The 22,713-nt window shown below is 35.1% G+C and overlaps 2 protein-coding genes and 1 long non-coding RNA gene across 5 annotated transcripts in view; all 3 read left to right on the top strand.

Moving 5' to 3' along the window:
• Positions 1-18,006, top strand: part of LOC134258050 (kinesin heavy chain-like) — a 32,744-nt gene extending 14,738 nt beyond the window's left edge. For 2 of the 3 annotated variants that reach the window (XM_062740607.1, XM_062740609.1), the window contains 11 exons: positions 2,540-2,689; positions 2,988-3,179; positions 3,489-3,606; positions 4,041-4,227; positions 8,529-8,691; positions 9,078-9,149; positions 9,567-9,683; positions 9,971-10,107; positions 14,770-14,855; positions 15,194-15,322; positions 17,625-18,005. In XM_062740607.1, coding sequence (XP_062596591.1) covers positions 2,540-2,689; positions 2,988-3,179; positions 3,489-3,606; positions 4,041-4,227; positions 8,529-8,691; positions 9,078-9,149; positions 9,567-9,683; positions 9,971-10,107; positions 14,770-14,855; positions 15,194-15,321 — 1,350 coding nt within the window. In that variant the 3' untranslated portion in view covers position 15,322; positions 17,625-18,005. Of the gene's footprint in view, positions 1-2,539; positions 2,690-2,987; positions 3,180-3,488; positions 3,607-4,040; positions 4,228-8,528; positions 8,692-9,077; positions 9,150-9,566; positions 9,684-9,970; positions 10,108-14,769; positions 14,856-15,193; positions 15,323-17,624 lie in introns of all 3 variants that reach the window. The other variant, XM_062740610.1, reaches the window with a different exon arrangement.
• LOC134258049 (uncharacterized) lies at positions 5,522-7,693 on the top strand. Its single transcript, XM_062740606.1, has one exon. It carries the CDS (start codon positions 5,522-5,524, stop codon positions 7,691-7,693), a length of 2,172 nt encoding a protein of 723 aa, XP_062596590.1.
• Positions 18,007-19,820: 1,814 nt separating the features above from the next.
• LOC134258046 (uncharacterized) lies at positions 19,821-22,464 on the top strand. Its single transcript, XR_009990064.1, has 2 exons — positions 19,821-20,676; positions 21,032-22,464. It is a non-coding gene; the product is annotated as an uncharacterized LOC134258046 (long non-coding RNA).
• The last annotated feature ends 249 nt before the right edge of the window (positions 22,465-22,713 follow it).

Here is a 22,713-nt window from a genome sequence, read left to right as displayed (position 1 = left end):
ACTGATGTATATATATACTGGTATGTATGTACTGATGTATATAAACTGGTACGTATGTACTGATGTATATATACTGGTACGTATGTACTGATGTATATGAACTGGTACGTATGTACTGATATATATAAACTGGTACATATGTACTGATGTATATGAACTGGTACGTATGTACTGATGTATATATACTGGTACGTATGTACTGATATATATAAACTGGTACATATGTACTGATGTATATTAACTGGTACGTATGTACTGATGTACATAAACTGGTATGTATGTACTGATGTATAGAAACTGGTACGTATGTACTGATGTATAGAAACTGGTACATATGTACTGATGTTTATAATCTAGTACGTATGTACTGATATATATAAACTGGTACATATGTACTGATGTATATAAACTGGTACGTATGTACTGATGTATATGAACTGGTACGTATGTACTGATGTATATAAACTGGTACATATGTACTGATGTATATGAACTGGTATGTATGTACTAATGTATATAAACTGATACGTATGTACTGATGTACATAAACTGGTACGTATTTTTGATGTATATAAACTGGTACATATGTACTGATGTATATATACTAGTATGTATGTATTGATGTATATAAACTGGTACGTATGTACTGATGTATGTAAACAGAAACTGGTACGTATGTACTGAAATATATAAACTGGCACATATGTACTGATGTATATAAACTGGTACGTATGTACTGATGTATATAAACTGGTAGGTATGTACTGATGTATATAAACTGGTACGTATGTACTGATGTATATAAACTGGTACGTATGTACTGATGTATATATGAACTGGTATGTATATACTAATGTATATAAACTGATACGTATGTACTGATGTACATAAACTGGTACGTATTTTTTATGTATATAAACTGGTACATATGTACTGATGTATATATATACTGGTATGTATGTACTGATGTATATAAACTGGTACGTATGTACTGATGTATATATACTGGTACGTATGTACTGATGTATATGAACTGGTACGTATGTACTGATATATATAAACTGGTACATATGTACTGATGTATATGAACTGGTACGTATGTACTGATGTATATATACTGGTACGTATGTACTGATATATATAAACTGGTACATATGTACTGATGTATATTAACTGGTACGTATGTACTGATGTACATAAACTGGTATGTATGTACTGATGTATAGAAACTGGTACGTATGTACTGATGTATAGAAACTGGTACATATGTACTGATGTTTATAATCTAGTACGTATGTACTGATATATATAAACTGGTACATATGTACTGATGTATATAAACTGGTACGTATGTACTGATGTATATGAACTGGTACGTATGTACTGATGTATATAAACTGGTACATATGTACTGATGTACATAAACTGGTACGTATTTTTGATGTATATAAACTGATACGTATGTACTGATGTACATAAACTGGTACGTATTTTTGATGTATATAAACTGGTACATATGTACTGATGTATATATACTAGTATGTATGTATTGATGTATATAAACTGGTACGTATGTACTGATGTATATATACTGGTACGTATGTACTGATGTATATGAACTGGTACGTATGTACTGATATATATAAACTGGTACATATGTACTGATGTATATGAACTGGTACGTATGTACTGATGTATATATACTGGTACGTATGTACTGATATATATAAACTGGTACATATGTACTGATGTATATTAAATGGTACGTACGTACTGATGTACATAAACTGGTACGTATGTACTGATGTATAGAAACTGGTACGTATGTACTGATGTATAGAAACTGGTACATATGTACTGATGTTTATAATCTAGTACATATGTACTGATATATATAAACTGGTACATATGTACTGATGTATATAAACTGGTACGTATGTACTGATGTATATGAACTGGTACGTATGTACTGATGTATATAAACTGGTACATATGTACTGATGTATAGAAACTGGTATGTATGTACTGATGTATGCTAAATAGATACGTATGTACTGATGTATATTTACTGGTACGTCATTTTTATGTATATAAACTGTACGTTTTGTGTTTTGGTATGTGTGTTTGTATTGAAACTAGTAAGTATGTACTGATGTATATTAACTGGTACGTATGTACTGATGTATATTAATATGCACGTATGTACTGATCTATACTAAACAGAAGCTGGTATGTATGTACTGATGTATATAAAGTGGTACATATGTACTGATGTATATAAACTGGTACATATGTACTGAAGTTTTGGATTGGGAATTATGAATGGGTCTTGCTTAAAATTGAGGGTTAATGACTATCTGGTGAAAATAAGGTGTCTTGAAAATTAATAATAGATATTGCAGTACATAAATTTGCATTCTGATCCTGGTTCTTCTTCACTTATCTGAGATAATGTTATTTATTCTAGAGTGAGCTACTGTACATGGATTCTGGCTCTGCACAGAGTTTACTTACAAAATATATTAATGTTTTCCTGTAGAGTGAGCTGGATAACATCAAGGCTGAGTTTGAGAAGATGAAGGACTCGTCGCTCCACCAGAGGAAGAAGATGACGGAGATCATGGGGAGTCTGATGAAGGACATGTCTGAGATCGGCAGTATCGTGGGCGGAAACGCTAACGAGTTCAAGGTACGAGTCAACTAGTTAGAGCTTTGTTTGGGCTAAAGGAGATCCCTGAAAAATTGGGCATCGCTTAAATATTAAATATAATGTTTGCAATTTAAGATTAATGCGGTGACTTCAACATACATATGTATGAAATACGTGCCCAGAAATTGATAGATTTTTTTGTGTATTTGGTTTTAATTTAGGTTAAAAGACTCCTGTTTGACTATTTCTGGCTGAAGAGATTTCCTCTGTCTTTTTTTATTTGAGGGGTTTCCTGTTTGTCTATTTTTAGTTGAGTTTCCCATTTGTCTATTTTTAGTTTAGCGGGGCTAGCCCTGACAAGCTGGAGGAGGATTACACGGTCGCCAGGATTTACATCACGAAGATCAAGAGTGACATCAAGACGCTCGTATCTCGTTCTCAGCAACTGGAGGTCACCGAGACAGAGGTCAAGGAGAAACTCAGCAGTGCAGAGAAAGATCTCAGTGACTGTAAACTCACCATACAACAAGTAAGTAAACTCACAATACAACAAGTGAGTCATGTAAACTCAGCAGTGCCGAGAAAGATCTCAGTGACTGTAAACTCACTATACTACAAATAAGTCATGTAAACTCACAATACAAGTAAATCATATAAACTCAGCAGTGCTGAGAAAGATCTCATTTATATTTGAACTCACAATACAACCTAAGTCATGAAAACTCAGCAGTGTTGAGAAAGGTCTCAGTGACTGTAAATTTACTATAGTAGCTCATAAACACAGCATTGATGTGAAGAAAGATAAATTCTACTTTAACTAGTTAATCTGTTTTAACAGTATGAAGCTAAGATGTCCACACTGAATGAAACCATTAAAGACATTGACAACAAGAAGAAACAGCTTCAGGAGACTGTGGACTCCCTTAATGATCAAGTGGAGATGCTCAAAATGGAGGGTAAGTAGACTCAATGATCAAGTGGAGATGCTCAAAATGGAGGGTAAGGATATTATTTTCTTGGCATACCCTCTAGATTATCAAGGTTCTCTTGAAAAGGGTTTTTATTGAAGATCCTAATACAGATATGGCCAGAAATAAAAGATGTGGTACTAGTAGTTTCTATGCATGTTTTTTTGAGTGCGGGTTTAACTGTATTTTGAGAAGACCAGTGCAGTTCAGTATTTACATGTAGAATTGAATTATATGAGACATGATAGTTAATCAATGTTTTTTTTTCATGATAATTTTTTTCAAAACAGACCCAAATGCCTAAAAAAATTTCTTATTTCCAGTCTGTATATTTTTTGATGAATTTAAGTTTAACAAAGATATTGTATTCTAGCTCAAAGATTTTTATTTTTCAAATGTGTATATATAATTATGTTATACAGAGAAAATGCACTTGAGCTCGGTCTCGGAGCGAGAGAAGGAGGCGTCGGATCGCGTTCAGAATATCTCAGCCATGAAGGAATCTCTGGAGAAACAGATGGAGCAACACCGAGAACAGCACGCCAAACATCTCGCTGAGCTCAGAGAGGAGGTGGCAGAGAAACAGAGTCTCATAGACCAGCTCAAAGAGTGAGTATCACATAGACCAGCTCAAAGAGTGAGTATCTCATCAGCTCAAAGAGTGAGTATCTGATAGACCAGCTCAAAGAGTGAGTATCTCATCAGCTCAAAGAGTGAGTATCCGATAGACCAGCTCAAACAGTCATAAATCAGATTAAAGTACTGTAGAGGAACTTTTTTCCGCTTGGTATTAATTTACGCTATGTACAAGGTCACAAATTTTCTGCAGAAATTTGATCAAGCAAAATTAATATAAATGTAAGGCATATAGGGTAAATGCCGGTAATTTCGGACGGACGGGAAATTCGGACGAAATTTTTCTATAACTTGAATTTATAAATAAATCCTAGAGTCTTGTGTGTTGTTTCATTCATTTTGTACCTTTGTTTACGAAGAATACAGAGACATCCCGAATATGAACACATTCGAGTACATGAATTAATTATTTTCCGCATCGGTCACCGTATCGGCCTTTTCCGTCAAAATCTCCATGCCCGGGAAAATTTAACTTCTCCATAGAGTCAAAGAAAAAATCGTTTTTTGGTAAGTAAAATTTACATACCGAATTAAGCAATGTTTTATAATAAAATTAATAGGGTATAAAATGTGTTTTTATACAGACAAACAATAAATTCAAAGAGAATAATAAATAAAATTCACTTTTTTAAGTGTCCGAATTTATCGGACAAGGTTTTCCTATGGGAATATAATTACGGACACCCATAAGGGTATCAAACACTATTATCCTAGGACAAATTTGTGAATTTTTAATTATAATTTTACTTTAAAATTTTATAGAATTAAATTGATAAGTGGAAAAAAAGACCCATTACAGGCACGTAGCATCGTTTTTGAAAGTTGGGGGGGGGGCAACCAGAAATTTCTTTTACTTACCTGAAAAACTTGACAAAAACAAAAACAAACAAAAAAAGAAAATTAAAACTTGCCCAAACTTGAAAATCCTATTTCGTAGGGGGGAAGGTGGGGGGGGGGCCAACTTTTTCAAAGCCAAGTTACTTTCACTTCGAATTTTTTTCCCTACAATTCCTTAATATTACTTTACCATGGTATAAAGTGGGGAGGGGGGGGTGCCATCCTAATAATGAACATTTTCTGTAGTAAAGGTAATGTTGGGATGAAAAGTAGGGGGGGGGGGCTGCCCCCACCCCTTGTTGCTACGTCTCTGCATTAACATTTGAAAAAAAATCTAAGTAAATTTAATATATGATTTTTTTTTCTATCATTTTTTTTTTGTGGGTATGTTTGAATTTTTTCATTTTTTTTTTTACTCAGTGCACGGAATATGGGCAAAAAGAACAAGTCTGCATCGCGGAGGCAGAAATATGCAAAGCATGACTATGAAAAAATGAAAATGGCGTACGATGCGGTAAAAAGTGGGAAACTATCTCTGAAAAAGGCGGCTGAAAAATTTGGGGTAAAAAAGTCAACGCTGTACGACCGTGTATCTGGTAAAATTGATGTGTATGCCTCCAGTGGAAGAAAACCCGCATTGAATCCAGAAATTGAAAAAAGAATTGTAGATAATGTTACACAGACTGCCGAAAAGGGTTTTGGGATTTCTAGGCAACAACTTTTATCAAGAACTGGCATTCTCTGCAATAGATTGAAGCTGAATTGTTTTGTAAACAAGCAACCTACAAAACATTGGTGGTATGGGTTCAAAAGTCGACACCCAGAAATTAGTCTGAGAAAACCAGAAAAGTTGGGTACGGTCAGGGCTAGAATGTTAAATGGGGTAGTGGTTCAGCGGTATTTCAATGATTTGGGGAAAATAATCGAAAATTTGAATCTACAAAATGCACCAAAGAAAATTTGGAATGCCGACGAAACCGGCAAACAATTAGAACACTCACCTGTTAATGTTGTTGCACGGAAGGGCACAAAAAACGTTGTTGGTCGAACAAGTACTGACCGTAGCAACATCACAATTATGGCATGTGTAAATGCTTCAGGCGAAAAGATGCCGCCCATGCTAGTGGTAAAAGGGAAAACAAAGAAGTCCCTGTACGGATACAACACGGCGGAAGCCCCTGAAAACAGCATGTGGACTTTCAATGATCGTGCTTGGATGGATGAGGAGTTGGGGGAGCAATGGTTTAAAAATGTGTTTATTCCCAACTGCGGAAACGAACGTCCCCAACTCCTCATTCTTGATGGGCATGGGTCTCATGAGACTTTAGGCCTATTAGAGCTTGCCGATCAGGAAGGCATCCATGTCCTCGCTCTGCCCCCACATACAACACATTTTCTTCAACCGTTGGACAGGTCGGTGTTTGGCCCATTCAACAAAGCATACAACAAATTCTGCTCCGATTTCCTCTCCCAGAATGCCGCCCATGTAATCAACAAGTGGACCTTCCCTTCCCTATTCAAAAAAGCATGGGAAGAAGGGATTACAGCCGAAAATATTGTTAGTGGTTTCCGGGCATGCGGTATTTATCCCTTTGACCCACAAGCTATTCCAGAGAGCGCGTATCTACCAAGTTCAGCCTATGACATCCCGCAAAATTCTGCTCCAACTACCCCTGATCTTTCCCAGTCAATAAATACGGCTACTGTCACTGCTGAGGTTCACAATGTCCCAGACCCTACATACTTAACTTCCCCTGATCTTTCTCAGTCTACAAACAAAAACACGGCTACTGTCACTTCTGAAGTTCACAATGTCCCTACATCCTTAACTTCCCTTGATCTTTCTCAGTCTACAAACAAAAGCACAGCTGCTGTCACTGTTGAGATACACAATGTCCCTACATCCTTGACTTCCCTTGATCTTTCTCAGTCTACAAACCAAAATACGGCTGCTGTCACTGCCGAGGTACACAATGTCCCTACATACTTGAATTCCCCTGATCTTTCTCAGTCTGCTAACAAAAATACGGTTTCTGTCACTGCTGAAGTACACAATGTTTCTACATACCCCACTACTCCTGATCTCAGTGACAGTATTGTTCCAATTCCCGATGTGGTCGCGGAAACGCAGGTACTGGAAAGCATTAATGATCTTCATGTTTTACCATCTGATATCCTGGAAAATCCTGTCCCAGCAGCCGCTGTTTTGCCCACAGAAGCAGGTGAATTCGAGTCAAAAGACGCAAATAGTCAATCAGAAATCGAAAATCCAGAACATTTGCTTACTCTGATTAACATGGGACTAATTGAAGTTGTGCAAAATCCAGAGGTGTCGGAGGAGGTAGAACTGAATACTTCATTTTGGAATACGGAAATCGACAACATTTTTACTCCTGTTGCTGCTGTTCAATCGTCGGAAAAAAAGCCTAAAAGTCGGGCGATAACTTCACACCGGCTTCTGACAAGCTCGGCTATTATACAAGAAAAAAGAGAGAAGTTAGAGAAAAAACAAAAATTAGAGGAACAGAAGCAAGAGAGAAAGAGGAAAAGAGAGGAGAAACGGATGATTAAGGAAAACAAAGGGAAAAACATGAAAATATGATGTTTAATGAAGCGTAACAATTCCTTACAAGAAAACAAAAACATATAACTTGTTTTGTTGATTAATTTGCTTATATGTGGTTATTTCTATTTATTTGAATTAATAAAATTAGTTACTGATGATTCCAAATTAAAAACAGTTTTTCGTGGTTTACTTGTCCATTCCTATATTTGTACATCGGACATTGGTTCTACACCTGCAATTAAAAGGCAAATAAAATTATTATATGCCAGATTTATTAAAATAGACACACATATATATGGAAATTTATGTGTTTGATAGGGGCTATATGAAACAAAGGTGAAATTCGATTGAATTTTAAAATTTCCGAATTTATAGGACTCTGTCCGAACTTCAATTCAAGTACATTATATACTGTCCGAATTTACCGACCCTTTATCCGAATTTAACGGACTTGAACATGTTTTGTTTTTCCTTTTATAAGACTTTCATTTTCATTTCATTTTCGGAATTCTCTGGATTTTTCGGGAGCTGAGATGTATTATGGTTGAAGGTCACATCGTAAACAGAGGCATATGTAGCAGGTTAAATCTAGAGCAAGCATGGCTTACGCAGAAGACCAAACAGTCCGAAATTACCGGCATTTACCCTAGTGACAGTCTAGACAATCTGCGTAATTTTCTACCTGCGGATTAAACAGAAATTGAGATTCGGCGGAATTATGACCCCCTGGAAAAAAATATGTCTACAGTATGAAATTAACTTGAAAGAGCATATTCATCATATTAAAAACAAATATATTAATAATTATGCAGGGTCATCATTCTGTATTATATTAAATATTCTCTTGAAAAAAAATTTGTCTTCCCTACAGTACAAACCAAAAGTTGAGTCTGGCGCTGGAGAAACTTCAGGCGGATTATGACAAACTGAAGACAGAGGAAACAGAAAAATCTCAGAAGTTACAGGAACTGTCGCTAATGAATGACCGCCGAGAGCAGGCGAAACAAGACCTCAAAGGCCTCGAGGAGACTGTGGTAAGTAAACTGTCAATATTGAATGTCACCTGCAAACAGGCCAGTCAGCAAAATACAGATTCTATTTAGCACCTTTTGGTGAAAGCAATTTTCGCTAAATCAAGTACATCGCTAAATTTTATTTAACTATATTCATATAAAGCACATTTAGATAGAGCTAATTTAAATCCATGCTAACTTCAAGTTGGTAAAAATCACTTTCTGCCATACATCGTACAATCCAAATGAAGTACATTTACAGTAAGTATCAACATCAGGTGCACATGTCCTCATAAGTTGGGCATTTTGATTGTGAAAACTTATGCCATAAAGTTATCCAAATATAGAGTGAAAGAGTGCAATAGAATTTTACATGTTACAAATATGTTTTATTTTCTTTAATTTAGGCTAAAGAGTTACAGACTCTTCACAACTTGAGGAAACTGTTTGTACAGGACTTACAGAACAGAGTCAAGAAGGTCAGTAGAGGTTAGACCTGTAAAAGAAATAATATAATTTGTTTCAAGATTATCTAACAGTCGGCCAATAATAATGCTTCTAACATTCATTCTGTTACAGTCAGCCAATTGTAATGTGTGTTACATTGATTCTATAATGGTCAGCCAATAGTAATGATAGTTACATTGATTCTATTACAGTCAACCAATCATAATGCTTGTTACATTGATTCTGTTATAGTCAACCATTAGTTTTGCCTGTTACATTGATTGTGTCAGATTCATCCAATAGTTATGCTTGTTACATTGATTCTGTTACAGTCAGCCAATAGTTTTGCTTGTTACATTGATTGTGTTACAGTCAGTGAATAGTGATGCTTGTTACATTGATTCTACAATCAGCCAATGGTAATGCTTGTTACATTGATTCTGTTACAGTCAGCCAATAAGAAGGATGATGAGGAAGAGGATGATATAGGAGGAAGCATGGCACAGAAACAGAAAATATCATTCCTAGAGAACAATCTAGAACAACTGACCAAAGTCCACAAACAGGTAAGGAATAGTTACTGACTGCTTAGACTAGGGTCAAAGATAAAATAAAATGAAGACCAATATTTTAATGTAAATCTGACAGAAATATGACATATCAAACAAAAAGTTCATTGTTAAATTCTGATGTGTAAATTTTGTAAATAAAATTGTGTGTTACACATTATTTATTCCCAGCTTGTCTGTAACAAATACATTGTATTATTCTAGCTTGTCTGTTAAACATTGTATAATTCTAGCTTGTCTGTAACACATAGTATGATATTTCTAGCTCGTTTACTTATTTCCAGCTTGTGCGTGACAATGCTGATCTGAGATGTGAGTTACCTAAGCTGGAGAAGAGACTGAGGGCCACAATGGAGAGAACAAAGTCACTGGAGACAGCTCTAAAGGAGGCCAAGGAAGGAGCCATGAGAGACAGGAAGAGGTAGGGAATTGTGGGTAATGGTAGACTGAGAGAATAAGGCGTAGAATTGTAGGTAATGGCCGACTGAGAGGATAAGGTCGGGAGTTGTGGGTAATGGCAGTTTTAGAGAATAAGGTCGGGGATTGTGGGTAATGGCAGTTTTAGAGAATAAGGTCGGGGATTGTGGGTAATGGCAGTCTGAGAGAATAAGGTCGGGGATTGTGGGTAATGGCAGTCTGAGAGAATAAGGTCGGGGATTGTGGGTAATGGCAGTCTGAGAGAATAAGGTCGGGGATTGTGGGTAATGGCAGTCTGAGAGAATAAGGTTAGGAATTGTGGGTAATGGCAGTCTGAGAGAATAAGGTTAGGAATTGTGGGTAATGGAAGTGTTAGGGAATAAGGTTGGCTGTGATGGTTGAGTGGCTGAGGAGATTACATACATGTACACTAAAATATTAGAAAAGAACATAAAGAAGAGTGGGACAAGAAAAATTTATCTTAGATAGGAAGACTAGTTAAATCAAGAAATGGTGATAAAAGAATGTAGCCAGAGGCTACAGTAAGAGAGGGAAAAAAAGATGAGTTGCGTCAAGCGAAAAGGGACCTTCGTGACATAAATGTAATTACGTCACAATAGCGCTTCAAAGACGTGACGTCGCGCCGGTGCGTTTTGTCGATAAAAAAAATCATACGATAAAGCAAAATAAAAATTTATTTGCGTAATACTAATGTTAAAAAAGAAACACGCCAATAACTGTCCGAAAAAAAATTGTTTAATGTCGTCAATTATAGATTAAATGGTAATTTTTCCAAAATAGTTTATTAACTAATTTAATTTTTGATAGTTCATGAATGGCCTTATTCATGAGAAGTGAAAAATGTCTATGAACAAATCCATGTACAGTGCACGTGTTTACCTCAGTTATCTGTGAAGACAATCGCGTATTTGGCCTTTCCGGCTGAACTCCAGACTCTACAGTTAAGTTGTCTCCTGCATTTATTTCAATGTTTTTTTTTTTTTTTTTTTTTTTTTTTTTGGTGTGGGGGTGGGGATTACATATTACACATTCCAGGTTGTTTCTCCGTTAATCAGAAAGGCCCGAGAATTGGCGACTCAATGCCCAAAGTTTGTATCAGAGATTAAGTAATCAAATCAAGTTAACTGATACTAGCATAATTGCAATAGCGATTTGTCAATTTGATACATGTATATAGTAGGAAAAACATGAATGCAGTTGCTAGGAAACTGTCTGTAGCAATGTCATAAAGGATGGAGCGGCGAAAGCTCATCAACGCCATCACCTTTGGCGCAATACTCTGAGTTTTGAAAAACTGACGTAATTAAATGTGAAAATAATCAACAGTGGTCATTTTCAAAACTAATTGGAGGTCTTATAATATTCATTGCCTAAATTTATTGAAATAAATTAAAACATTACACGTTAACACGTTAACTTTGGTTTAAATTGATGTTGTTAACTTCAAAGTAGAAAATTAAGAGCGATGATTTAAAATCAGACTCATGTACATTAGTTTTATTTTCTGATTTGAAGTTTACTTATTTTATTTAAGGCAAATACAGTAGTTCAAAACATTTTGAGTTGAGCTTATAATCTTGCACAATATCGTATAATTAAATGGTTTGATTACCCCCCCCCCCCACACACACACACACACACACACAAACATCCTCGCGCGCGCACTTTTTTTATTGTGCTTATGTTCATTTTATGTTGCTATGGAAAGGGAAGCTTTCAAGGATTCCGATTTTTTTTTTTCGTTATTCTCTCGATCTTGATTTCCTTTATTTTTTTCTTTTTAATTAATTAATTTTTTTGGTTTCGATTTTGCTTGTTCGTTTTCGTTTTTATGTATTAATTTACTATTAATTTCTTTTTTTTTATTTTGACCATAGACACTTTGAAAATTCAATGGCACATGCACCCCCCTTCTCTAAAAAAGATCGCTCCTATATTTGATCATTTAATTAAGTGCCGGATCATTAATTGTCTTGTAATTCACATCATCAGTCAAGAAATGGTTAATTATTCTGGTATTCAAGCAATATCTCAATAGTTCCGTTTTCTTTTTTCACATACTGTAGATGTATTTGCAGAAGATTATAAGAATTTCATATTCGGAAGTTATGCAACCCCTTTGTTGATGTTGCCATAGACCTATCTCAATTTACACCGCGATCGTGAAATCAGATTATTTACGCTCGTGCATGTTGTGACCTCTTAATAATAATCTCTGATGACTCCTTTTTTTAATCTCAGACTAAAAAATTAAGTCTTTTTATAAAGCCCTTTCCAACAAATGAAGATTCTATCTATGTGTCTGCTTACTGCATATGATTTTAAAAATATATGCATTCTCTCTCTATATATAATGTATGAGAGAAAGTTTGATCATGTTACAAGCTGACTATGAATAAAATGTTGGATTTGAAAAAAAAATTATGCGTTTTGTAAATAATATCCAATAATCATCATTAATTCGTGATTTTTTTTCTTTCTTTTCTTTCTTTTTTTTTTTTTTTTTTTTTTGGGGGGGGGGGGGGGTATCACTCGGAGCTCCTCGGCTGACTCGTACCTGTTTGAATGGAGTGAAGCGGAGTCAGCCGAGGATTGCCGATTATACAAATGCATAATGACCTATCTATTACAAAATAATGCTGAGAATAAATCTTAAGAATTTTTTTCCGATGGCAGCGTGTATACGTAGATTATATTATTTGGATTTTCAGGGGATGAGACCCATGCATCTTACACCATTTAAACATACCCGGGGTATATTTTCTTGTTCTCTTTGATACAGCTCAATATGAATTAAACTGATTATTTACATGTACATGTATGTAACTGTGTATCAAATGTTTAGATTGTACAGTCAGAATGTCATCTGGTACCATTGACTTGGTCAATAAAATATTGTATGAATCAACATACTAAGAAGAAAAGTTTACACATGTGTTAATTATATATTAACGATTTTAGTATATTCCGAAAGTGTGAATTTAACGCCTAATTTTATTGTTGTCCGATTAATTGTTTTGCATCAAGCCTAGATATCTACATAACTTAGATATTTTTATCGGTATATTTTAGTGCTGTTCAAATTCAATTCCATAATATTTTTAACATGAGAATAAAAAATACAAGATTTTCTCTTTACAAAATTGTACAACATACGATATTTATCTTAAACAAAATTTAAACAATTGCAAGCGATGCAACGTGTCTTTGTTCCATGGCAAGTACAACGTGTTGGGCTCATTTTTGAAGAAAGGCTTACCCCTCCCCCCGTTTCCCCAATGTACAAAAAAATTATTTCTTTCACTGATATATAGTAAAGTCATAATAATTGATACAATGTGTACCGGTATATTTTATTTGATTTTAGCATCTTAAATCACCGACATATAGGCAAGTAACATCGTTAGAAGGGGGGGGGGGGGCAATCACGTTTAATCTAATTTGAATTGGGGAATTTTCCACATTTCAATATAATTCTCAATTGAAATAAAATAAAAGGACATCGATTTTGAAAGAAGTGTGATATAATTGATAAGTAAAAAAAATTATAACAATGCCTGAAAGCTGCACCCCCCCCCCCTAAAAAACAATTGTTCAGGGAAAAACAAAAAATAAATACATATACATGTAGGTACTGGGTAAGCGTTTGTTTTTGTGGAGGTAAGTTTGCTGATATGGCGAAAGGGAAAAAAGCCGTACTTTGACCGGGATTTATCCATACGACCTTACTACATGAACATAAGTATTCATTTTAGTTCTTTGCAAGCAATCGTAAATACTCGGTCATTTCTGTTCACGAACGTTATTTCTCCCTTGGAAAATTTCCGAGTTGTTACGAATGCCTTGCGAGATAACTTCAGAGTAGGAACTTGTTTGGTTTTGTACACATTGTCAGCGGTCTATTCCCTTGTGAAGGATCCTTTCAAATACCAATTTTTCAGAGATTAAAGCATGCTTATATTCATGTTGTAGAAAGATTAAATGATGTCGTTGAATATAATTCTTTGAAAATGTTCAACTTACTTTATTATTTCAATATTGGTCTACATATACATATAGAAAAAAAATGTCGTTTTTTTCCTAACAGACTTATAGCTATTTTAAAATGTATACGATCATATAGATGCTAAAATTGGGGGGGGGGGGGGGGCATTGAAAACCTTAAATACATGTAGAAAAAATTATTTCTAACGAAATCAAAAGGGTTATTTCGTAACAATAACGTTCCAAATATCAATAACGTTATGCGACGTTATTCAACGTTTAATAGCGTTATCTTTTTTAAAAATTTTATTGCTTTCAGTTTGAGTTTTAATTAGAATTTAGAAGGTATACAATAAAAAATTTCGTATCAAAATATTCAGAAAAACTAGCTCTTTCAGAATCGGTGAAAAAACGATTTTCGAAAATTTTGTCACGAAGGTCCCTTTTCGCTTGACGCAACTCAGATATATAAGATTCTTGGGGGATGAAACGAAGAGACTATAAGATGAATATATTGTTTGCTATATAAAAGATGTATATAAATTGAAATGAACTGAATTATCAGAAAGAGGATTGTAGTTAGTTATCTAGGGTGGGATAAAGTATAATTCCTTATGATGGTAAAGTGATAAATCATCTAGTGTTTGTTGGATATTTACAGATACCAACACGAGGTGGACAGGATTAAGGAAGCTGTGAGACAGAAGAACCTGGCCAGGCGAGGTCACGCGGCGCACGCTCAGATCGGTGAGTTCATGTCAGAGCACTGGAGGTTAAAACTCGAATAAATGCATGTCAAACCTTAATTAGTTGTCTTTTTGAAATATGTGAAAATTATAATCCTATGTGAAAATTATAATCCTTGCTTTCCAGCTCTATAGAAGAACAAATGAGGGACAATTTCATTTTTTTTTTTTCGATATGAATATATTTAAATAAATGAAATGTCTGAATTATGCTTGAAAAAGAAAATATTTATAATGACACTCGTCTGGTATTATCTGTAGTTTTAAAAACCAGTCTGTCAGTGAGGTGTATTTCTTGTGTTTCAAATCGGAGTTGTATTTTTATTCGTAATGTTTCAGCTAAACCTATTCGTGCTGGTCACGCCCCAGCGGCTTCTCCAGGATCAACAGGGATACGCGGGGGAGGTGGGGGCGTGAACGGACCGACCCCCATCAAACCTAAAATGGAGACCGAGTCACAGGCTTAAGGTTAGTGTTTAAAGTAAGACCTACCCCCATCAAACCTAAAATGGAGACAGAGTCACAGGCTTAAGGTTAGTGTTTAAAGTAAGACCTACCCCCATCAAACCTAAAATGGAGACCGAGTCACAGGCTTAAGGTTAGTGTTTAATGTAAGACCTACCCCCATCAAACCTAAAATGGAGACCGAGTCACAGGCTTAAGGTTAGTGTTTAATGTAAGACCTACCCCCATCAAACCTAAAATGGAGACCGAGTCACAGGCTTAAGGTTAGTGTTTAAAGTAAGACCTACCCCCATCAAACCTAAAATGGAGACCGAGTCACAGGCTTAAGGTTAGTTTTTAAAGTAAGACCAACCCCCATCAAACCTAAAATGGAGACAGAGTCACAGGCTTAAGGTTAGTGTTTAATGTAAGACCTACCCCCATCAAACCTAAAATGGAGACAGAGTCACAGGCTTAAGGTTAGTGTTTAATGTAAGACCTACCCCCATCAAACCTAAAATGGAGACCGAGTCACAGGCTTAAGGTTAGTGTTTAAAGTAAGACCTACCCCCATCAAACCTAAAATGGAGACCGAGTCACAGGCTTAAGGTTAGTTTTTAAAGTAAGACCAACCCCCATCAAACCTAAAATGGAGACAGAGTCACAGGCTTAAGGTTAGTGTTTAATGTAAGACCTACCCCCATCAAACCTAAAATGGAGACAGAGTCACAGGCTTAAGGTTAGTGTTTAAAGTAAGACCTACCCCCATCAAACCTAAAATGGAGACCGAGTCACAGGCTTAAGGTTAGTTTTTAAAGTAAGACCAACCCCCATCAAACCTAAAATGGAGACAGAGTCACAGGCTTAAGGTTAGTGTTTAATGTAAGACCTACCCCCATCAAACCTAAAATGGAGACCGAGTCACAGGCTTAAGGTTAGTGTTTAAAGTAAGACCTACCCCCATCAAACCTAAAATGGAGACCGAGTCACAGGCTTAAGGTTAGTGTTTAAAGTAAGACCTACCCCCATCAAACCTAAAATGGAGACCGAGTCACAGGCTTAAGGTTAGTGTTTAAAGTAAGACCAACCCCCATCAAACCTAAAATGGAGACCGAGTCACAGGCTTAAGGTTAGTGTTTAATGTAAGACCTACCCCCATCAAACCTAAAATGGAGACAGAGTCACAGGCTTAAGGTTAGTGTTTAAAGTAAGACCAACCCCCATCAAACCTAAAATGGAGACAGAGTCACAGGCTTAAGGTTAGTGTTTAAAGTAAGACCTACCCCCATCAAACCTAAAATGGAGACCGAGTCACAGGCTTAAGGTTAGTGTTTAATGTAAGACCTACCCCCATCAAACCTAAAATGGAGACCGAGTCACAGGCTTAAGGTTAGTGTTTAATGTAAGACCTACCCCCATCAAACCTAAAATGGAGACAGAGTCACAGGCTTAAGGTTAGTTTTTAAAGTAAGACCTACCCCCATCAAACCTAAAATGGAGACCGAGTCACAGGCTTAAGGTTAGTGTTTAATGTAAGACCTACCCCCATCAAACCTAAAATGGAGACCGAGTCACAGGCTTAAGGTTAGTGTTTAAAGTAAGACCTACCCCCATCAAACCTAAAATGGAGACCGAGTCACAGGCTTAAGGTTAGTTTTTAAAGTAAGACCAACCCCCATCAAACCTAAAATGGAGACAGAGTCACAGGCTTAAGGTTAGTGTTTAATGTAAGACCTACCCCCATCAAACCTAAAATGGAGACAGAGTCACAGGCTTAAGGTTAGTGTTTAAAGTAAGACCTACCCCCATCAAACCTAAAATGGAGACCGAGTCACAGGCTTAAGGTTAGTTTTTAAAGTAAGACCAAGCCCCATCAAACCTAAAATGGAGACAGAGTCACAGGCTTAAGGTTAGTGTTTAATGTAAGACCTACCCCCATCAAACCTAAAATGGAGACAGAGTCACAGGCTTAAGGTTAGTGTTTAACGGCTCAGTGTATGTAAATGTTTAAGTTAATTTTAGATTATAATCTTACATACGTATAATGCTGTAAACCAACTATTATTTACAATAAATTTTATTCTCGATTTGTCGGTTTTAAATATATTAAATTTTGTGATGACTTAATTTTGCAACACAGGAATATTTAAAACTTGATCATAAATTTGTGAGTCTCTGTGTGCCTTAAAAGTAATGAAAATTAAACCCTCAGGAAAATTAATGATTTCAGAGTAATACTATACTCAAATATGCTACGTACTTCTTGGTTTGTGAAAGATGATGTCTGTAAACTTTGATTGATCATTTCATCTATCTTCTCTTACAGATGTTTAGGATACTGTGTGATAAACTTTAGAAAAAGAATTACCTTTGTTGTGAACAAAAACATTTCTATAAACACGGGGGAGAATGGGCAAACTTCATGCTTAGATGTTGTTGCACACTGACCTGAGGTCAAAGATCAAGGTCAATACCAGGACATCATATGCCTTGTTTTCAGTGTTCAAAGCATTGTGTTGTGTTACTTTCACATTAGCTTCAGCATTACCACTCATTCTTAGTACTAAACTTTGTGCTGATTTGAAAGTGTTTTCACAGAATTATTTGTTCTCTGACTTAGAAATAGTTAGATTGAATTATGTACTGTAGATGTCATAAATGCTTTAGATAAAAATGAAAAAAAAATATTTAAAAAAATGAATGGCAGGGAACTGTATGCTGATTAAGAAAGGAAAATAAGTTTCATCTAAAATCATGGGTGGCATCATTTTTTTTTAGTTATTAGTTTCTTATATTCAAGTAGAAAAGAAAAAGATGTGGAAACAAACAGCATATGTTACGTAGCGGAAAAGCTTACAAAATGCGCATAACTGTGTTCAGTACTCTTTGACAGTTCAGCTCGGCTGATCTATAATTTTAACTCAATTTTGTACAATAATGCATTATTTATTTGTGTTACAGAAAAAGAAAAGTGTTATGTGTATTATAATATGTATGTGTATTCTACTTCTTTGAATAGATTCTGGTCTGTTAAACAGAACTACCTAGGTTTGAAAATTGAATAATCAATAATCTTTGTACATTGTAACAGGTTAATTTACAATCATATAGTTGAAGTTTGCATTTCAGAGGTTTTAAAATTTATGAAACATTGTACAATTGATAACATAAGAAGGGGGATGCCATTTTTGCAACTTTAATTCAGTGAATGAAAAAGAACTACAGTTACCTACCATGTAGTGCCGATATATACTGGTATTATGATGCTGTATGAATGTTTTTGCCTTTTATCACAAGAATCTGACAATTGCCATGGATATAATAACAGTGTTTAATGTTGAAATTCCTTTAAATGTGATGATTGGCTTGAGAATTTGGCTAGAAGTCAGAAAGTAGTGATGTCTAACTCCATTACAGAGAACAATGCCAGTTGAAGCATTGTACAGTTTTACATAAAAATGAATGACTGAGTTTGAAGTCATTAAGTGTTGAAATGTCATGATAAGGGACGAAGTCAAAATTGGGTTTTAGGTTAAAGAATTTTCTCAAGTTGTACGTTTGAGATCTCGGTAATCAGTGTGACAAAATTACCTATAATATGTTGGAGATGAAGAACAACTGTTGGGTTGGTAGATCTCCTGTGTCCTAATTAGTGGTCAGAGATGATGACCAGCCAGGTGTCAGGTGTGTCCCATGTAGAGGTAATGTTTAAGGTGGTGTGTATCTATGTCCTAGTTAGTATGTCAGAGATGATGACCAGCCAGGTGTCAGGTGTGTACATTGTAGAGGTAATGTTTAAGGTGGTGTGTACCTGTGGCCATTTCTTCCTCTGGCTTTCCTTTTCTGATCTAGAGATGTGTCAGTATAGTAGATAGTGAGATATTCCAACAGCTGGATGGGTGTGTTAACAAAGGGAGAATATGTAAAGTAAGGAAAGATCCTCTAGAGAAAAAAGGTTGGATACTAATAAAGGGGAATGAACTGCCTGCAGATATACTTTGTTTCGAAAGAAAGGTAGTATGAGGTAGATGTGTTTATGATCAGATTTACAGGCTGCTGGTTTAAAACTAGGTCATGTGTCTACGTGGGGTTCATCTAATGTTCATCATCTCTCTCCCTTAATGGCTAATGATCTTGTCTAAAATTTAAATGCTCACAATTTCAGCATACTGTGTGGAACAAAATTATATAGGCATAGGCTTTTAACTTGACAGTTTTATAAAGGAATGAGTAGTCAAATATTACAAAGAGAGTTATCTCTCTTGTTGGAAGGTAGATGTACCTTAACACTCAAGATATGATGGCATCTCCCCCCCCCCCCTTCCAAATGAAGTGGATCAACATCTCTTAATTTTACTGAAGAGTCAATTTTGCATTCGATTTCTTGGTGTATAAGATAAGGCCAAAAAAAATAAGTCTTGTTTCCTGCTACCAGCCTGAAAAAAATAGGGTAGGTAGGTAGGAAAATTATTTTTTTATTTTATTTTATTTTTTTCAGAGGTACTTTTTGAATATGAACTAATACAAAACCAAATTAAACATGTAATAGGTCAACATTATATTTTAAATTAGATATTATCACATCTTTACATACAGTTTTATGAAATACCACTTGAATATATATTTTTTTTCTTTACTTTTTGAACATGAAATTCCTGAAATTTCCAATTTTTTTCCCCAAAACTTGAAAAAAAACTTTAGGGCCGGATGCAAAAAAATAAGGTAGGTCGGGTAGCAGGAAACAAGACTATATTTTGTTTTGGCCTAACTATAGATGAACTGAATTGCTCTAATATCTCAAGTTGTGTTTGAGTCACATATCACTAACTTGGAAAAGTCTGTTGACTGTAAAGAAATGTTTTATGTTATTTTCCAATAGAAAAATTAATTTTGAATTGAGGATTGAAATGAGTTAAGAGATCAAATCAGCCAGGGAAATTTGAAGAGTGGTGTTTATGTTGTATTAAAACATTCATTTTGTAGGTGGGATGTTTTCATTGTTATATTTCTTCCAGTTTAATTTGCAAAGGTGAAGTCTTTCATTTTGTGTGTGTATTTAGGTATAGCTTTTACTGTAGGTAGTTTGTGTGGAATAAAAAAGCTTTTCTGGAGAAGGGTGGAATGGATGATTTGTGTTCAGGAGCTTTGTTGTCATTTCTATAAGAAACACATGATTAAGACAGAACAGACCTTTAAACATCAGAGCTGGGATCAGGTGCCATGTAAGAGTGAGCATCCCCTGCTGATGATGTTTTGTGGTCAGGAGCTTTGTTTTTCATTTCTTTAAGAAACACATTAAGTTAGAACAGACCCATAAAACATACTTGAATTAAGATATTGTTTCTTGAAGAATAAGGTAGGGCCTAGAATAAAAATTAGTTTGTTTGCAGTTGCCTACCGACCCACTGAAAATGCACCTGACCGAAACTGTTTTTTAGCCATTTTGTAATTTTTTTTTTTTCAATTTTTCAGAATATTGAAACTGCTTCATTTTTTCAATTTCTGACGTTTGTTTTTATCTATCAGTGGTTTATAACAAGAGTGGATCTTACTCATGTTTAATAGGCCTATAAAAACATGGAAAAAGCTGTATAATTTAACAAAAATTTGAATTTTATTTAAAAAAAAGAATGCCTACCTACCTACCCAGTCTGAAAATTATTAGTCGGCAACTGCAAACAAAGGATATTTTAAGCTTGGCCTAGTGTATACTGTGTACATGTAAAGTTCTAGTAAAAGTCATGTATTTTCTAGCTATCTGTACTGTATTGAATTCATTCCTTAATGCGTTTTGTGGTGTAATATTGTATGTATAATACACAGGGACTGTAGCATACTATGTGTAAATTTACTGGATCACTAATCTATTTGTATGTATAGTGGTAACATAAAATCAAGCATTAGTATGTTACAAGTCCATGTAGTTTTAGTGCTTGTAAATGCATTCTATTTAATTGATATATCTAATGGAATATAAGATTTGCATCATTTAGTTTATTTATGATGATGATATGAGGATATTTGTACCAATGTATTTTTGAGTGGGTAACCCTATCCCATGCCTCTTATTAATGTATTGTGTACATCTAAGGCCACACCAATTTAATTTCTTGTTTGTCGGACATTTGATGAGAAAAGTACGAGCGGGCTGGCGGCTAAATAATAATATTATAACTTTTTTAAAGGCAAAATTTTAAGGCGGTGTGTGCAAAAATTTTTAGCGGATAATTATATTTTTCTGATTTGCAGAGTAAGTAGATTAAAAGTGCGAAAAATAGAGCGGAAAGGGAACAGAAAACAGCACAGAATTCCAATAGTGCGGAAATTTTAAATTAATATTATTTCTATAGTTTTGTTGAAATACGAGCGCGTTGTGTCCGACGAACAATAAATTTTATTGGTGTGGACGAATTATAATGCTTTGTAACAGTCTTGTTGCGACATTTGATTTTGATGTATGGTATTGTCACTGTAAACTGACTTGATAGTTAGTGCAATAATTTATAATTCTCAGGATGGATGAGGCGCTGCAAACTTTGGTCTGCTTTGATGCTTTGTTACAGAAACTCTGTATGTTAACATGGGAATGTCTTCATCTGTAGGTACACAAAAACACAAACACACATTGCAAAATCGTGTTTACAGATGTATGTTAGATTCTGGGGCTTATTTATTTTAATAATTCTGCAAGAAAAGTACAAAAACTTGCAATGGATTCTTAATTTTACTCAAAGTCAATTGATGGGAACTATTGGGAAGTAAATATAGTGATATTGATTTTATTCACTTAAAACATTTAAAGCTTGCAAAGATTTTCAATTTATTTTCAAAGTGCTATCCATTTGTTTGTGCCACTGATTTTTGCGGTCATAATCACGCTTGTACGGACACGTTTGATTGTCTCTGCTATTATTCTGAAGTGAAGGGTCTCGGACTTGACGTATTTGAACACACCCATGCAGTATTTTGGGCTTTTCTATTGGCTGACTTTAACATAATGAGTGTAACAACCATTGCTATTGGTTGAAATATTTGAACACATCCATGCAGTACTTTGTATCTTACTTTATTTATGTCAGTTCTGCTTGCCATCGTTTATTTTTGTTTTGAAGATACATGATGTAAATTTTTCTGCTAAGAACAATAAATTATTCAAAGAAAATTCATTTAGAATTGTTTTTAATTAAACTTAAGTACATTGTGTATAATGTCGGATGGACATGTTAACTTTGATTTATTTCTTTCAAAAGTTTGGGTGGACATGTATTCATGTCTCTCATATTGAGACGCCACCACTTGCCGGTGCAGAGCTGCAAATTTTGTCCAATACTCGGCACTGAGGACCATTGAGCAATTGCAATGAGTGTTTTTTTTTCGTGTCAGCACCCGCTGCAATCGGTTTATGGTTGATACGG

Source organism: Saccostrea cucullata, unplaced genomic scaffold (genome assembly GCF_032062105.1).
Source record: "Saccostrea cucullata isolate Sc308-1 unplaced genomic scaffold, CSIRO_AGI_Scuc_v1 ctg875, whole genome shotgun sequence".
In the NCBI taxonomy this organism is placed as follows: Eukaryota; Metazoa; Mollusca; class Bivalvia; order Ostreida; family Ostreidae; genus Saccostrea; species Saccostrea cuccullata.
This window is presented reverse-complemented; position numbering and strand designations above follow the sequence as displayed.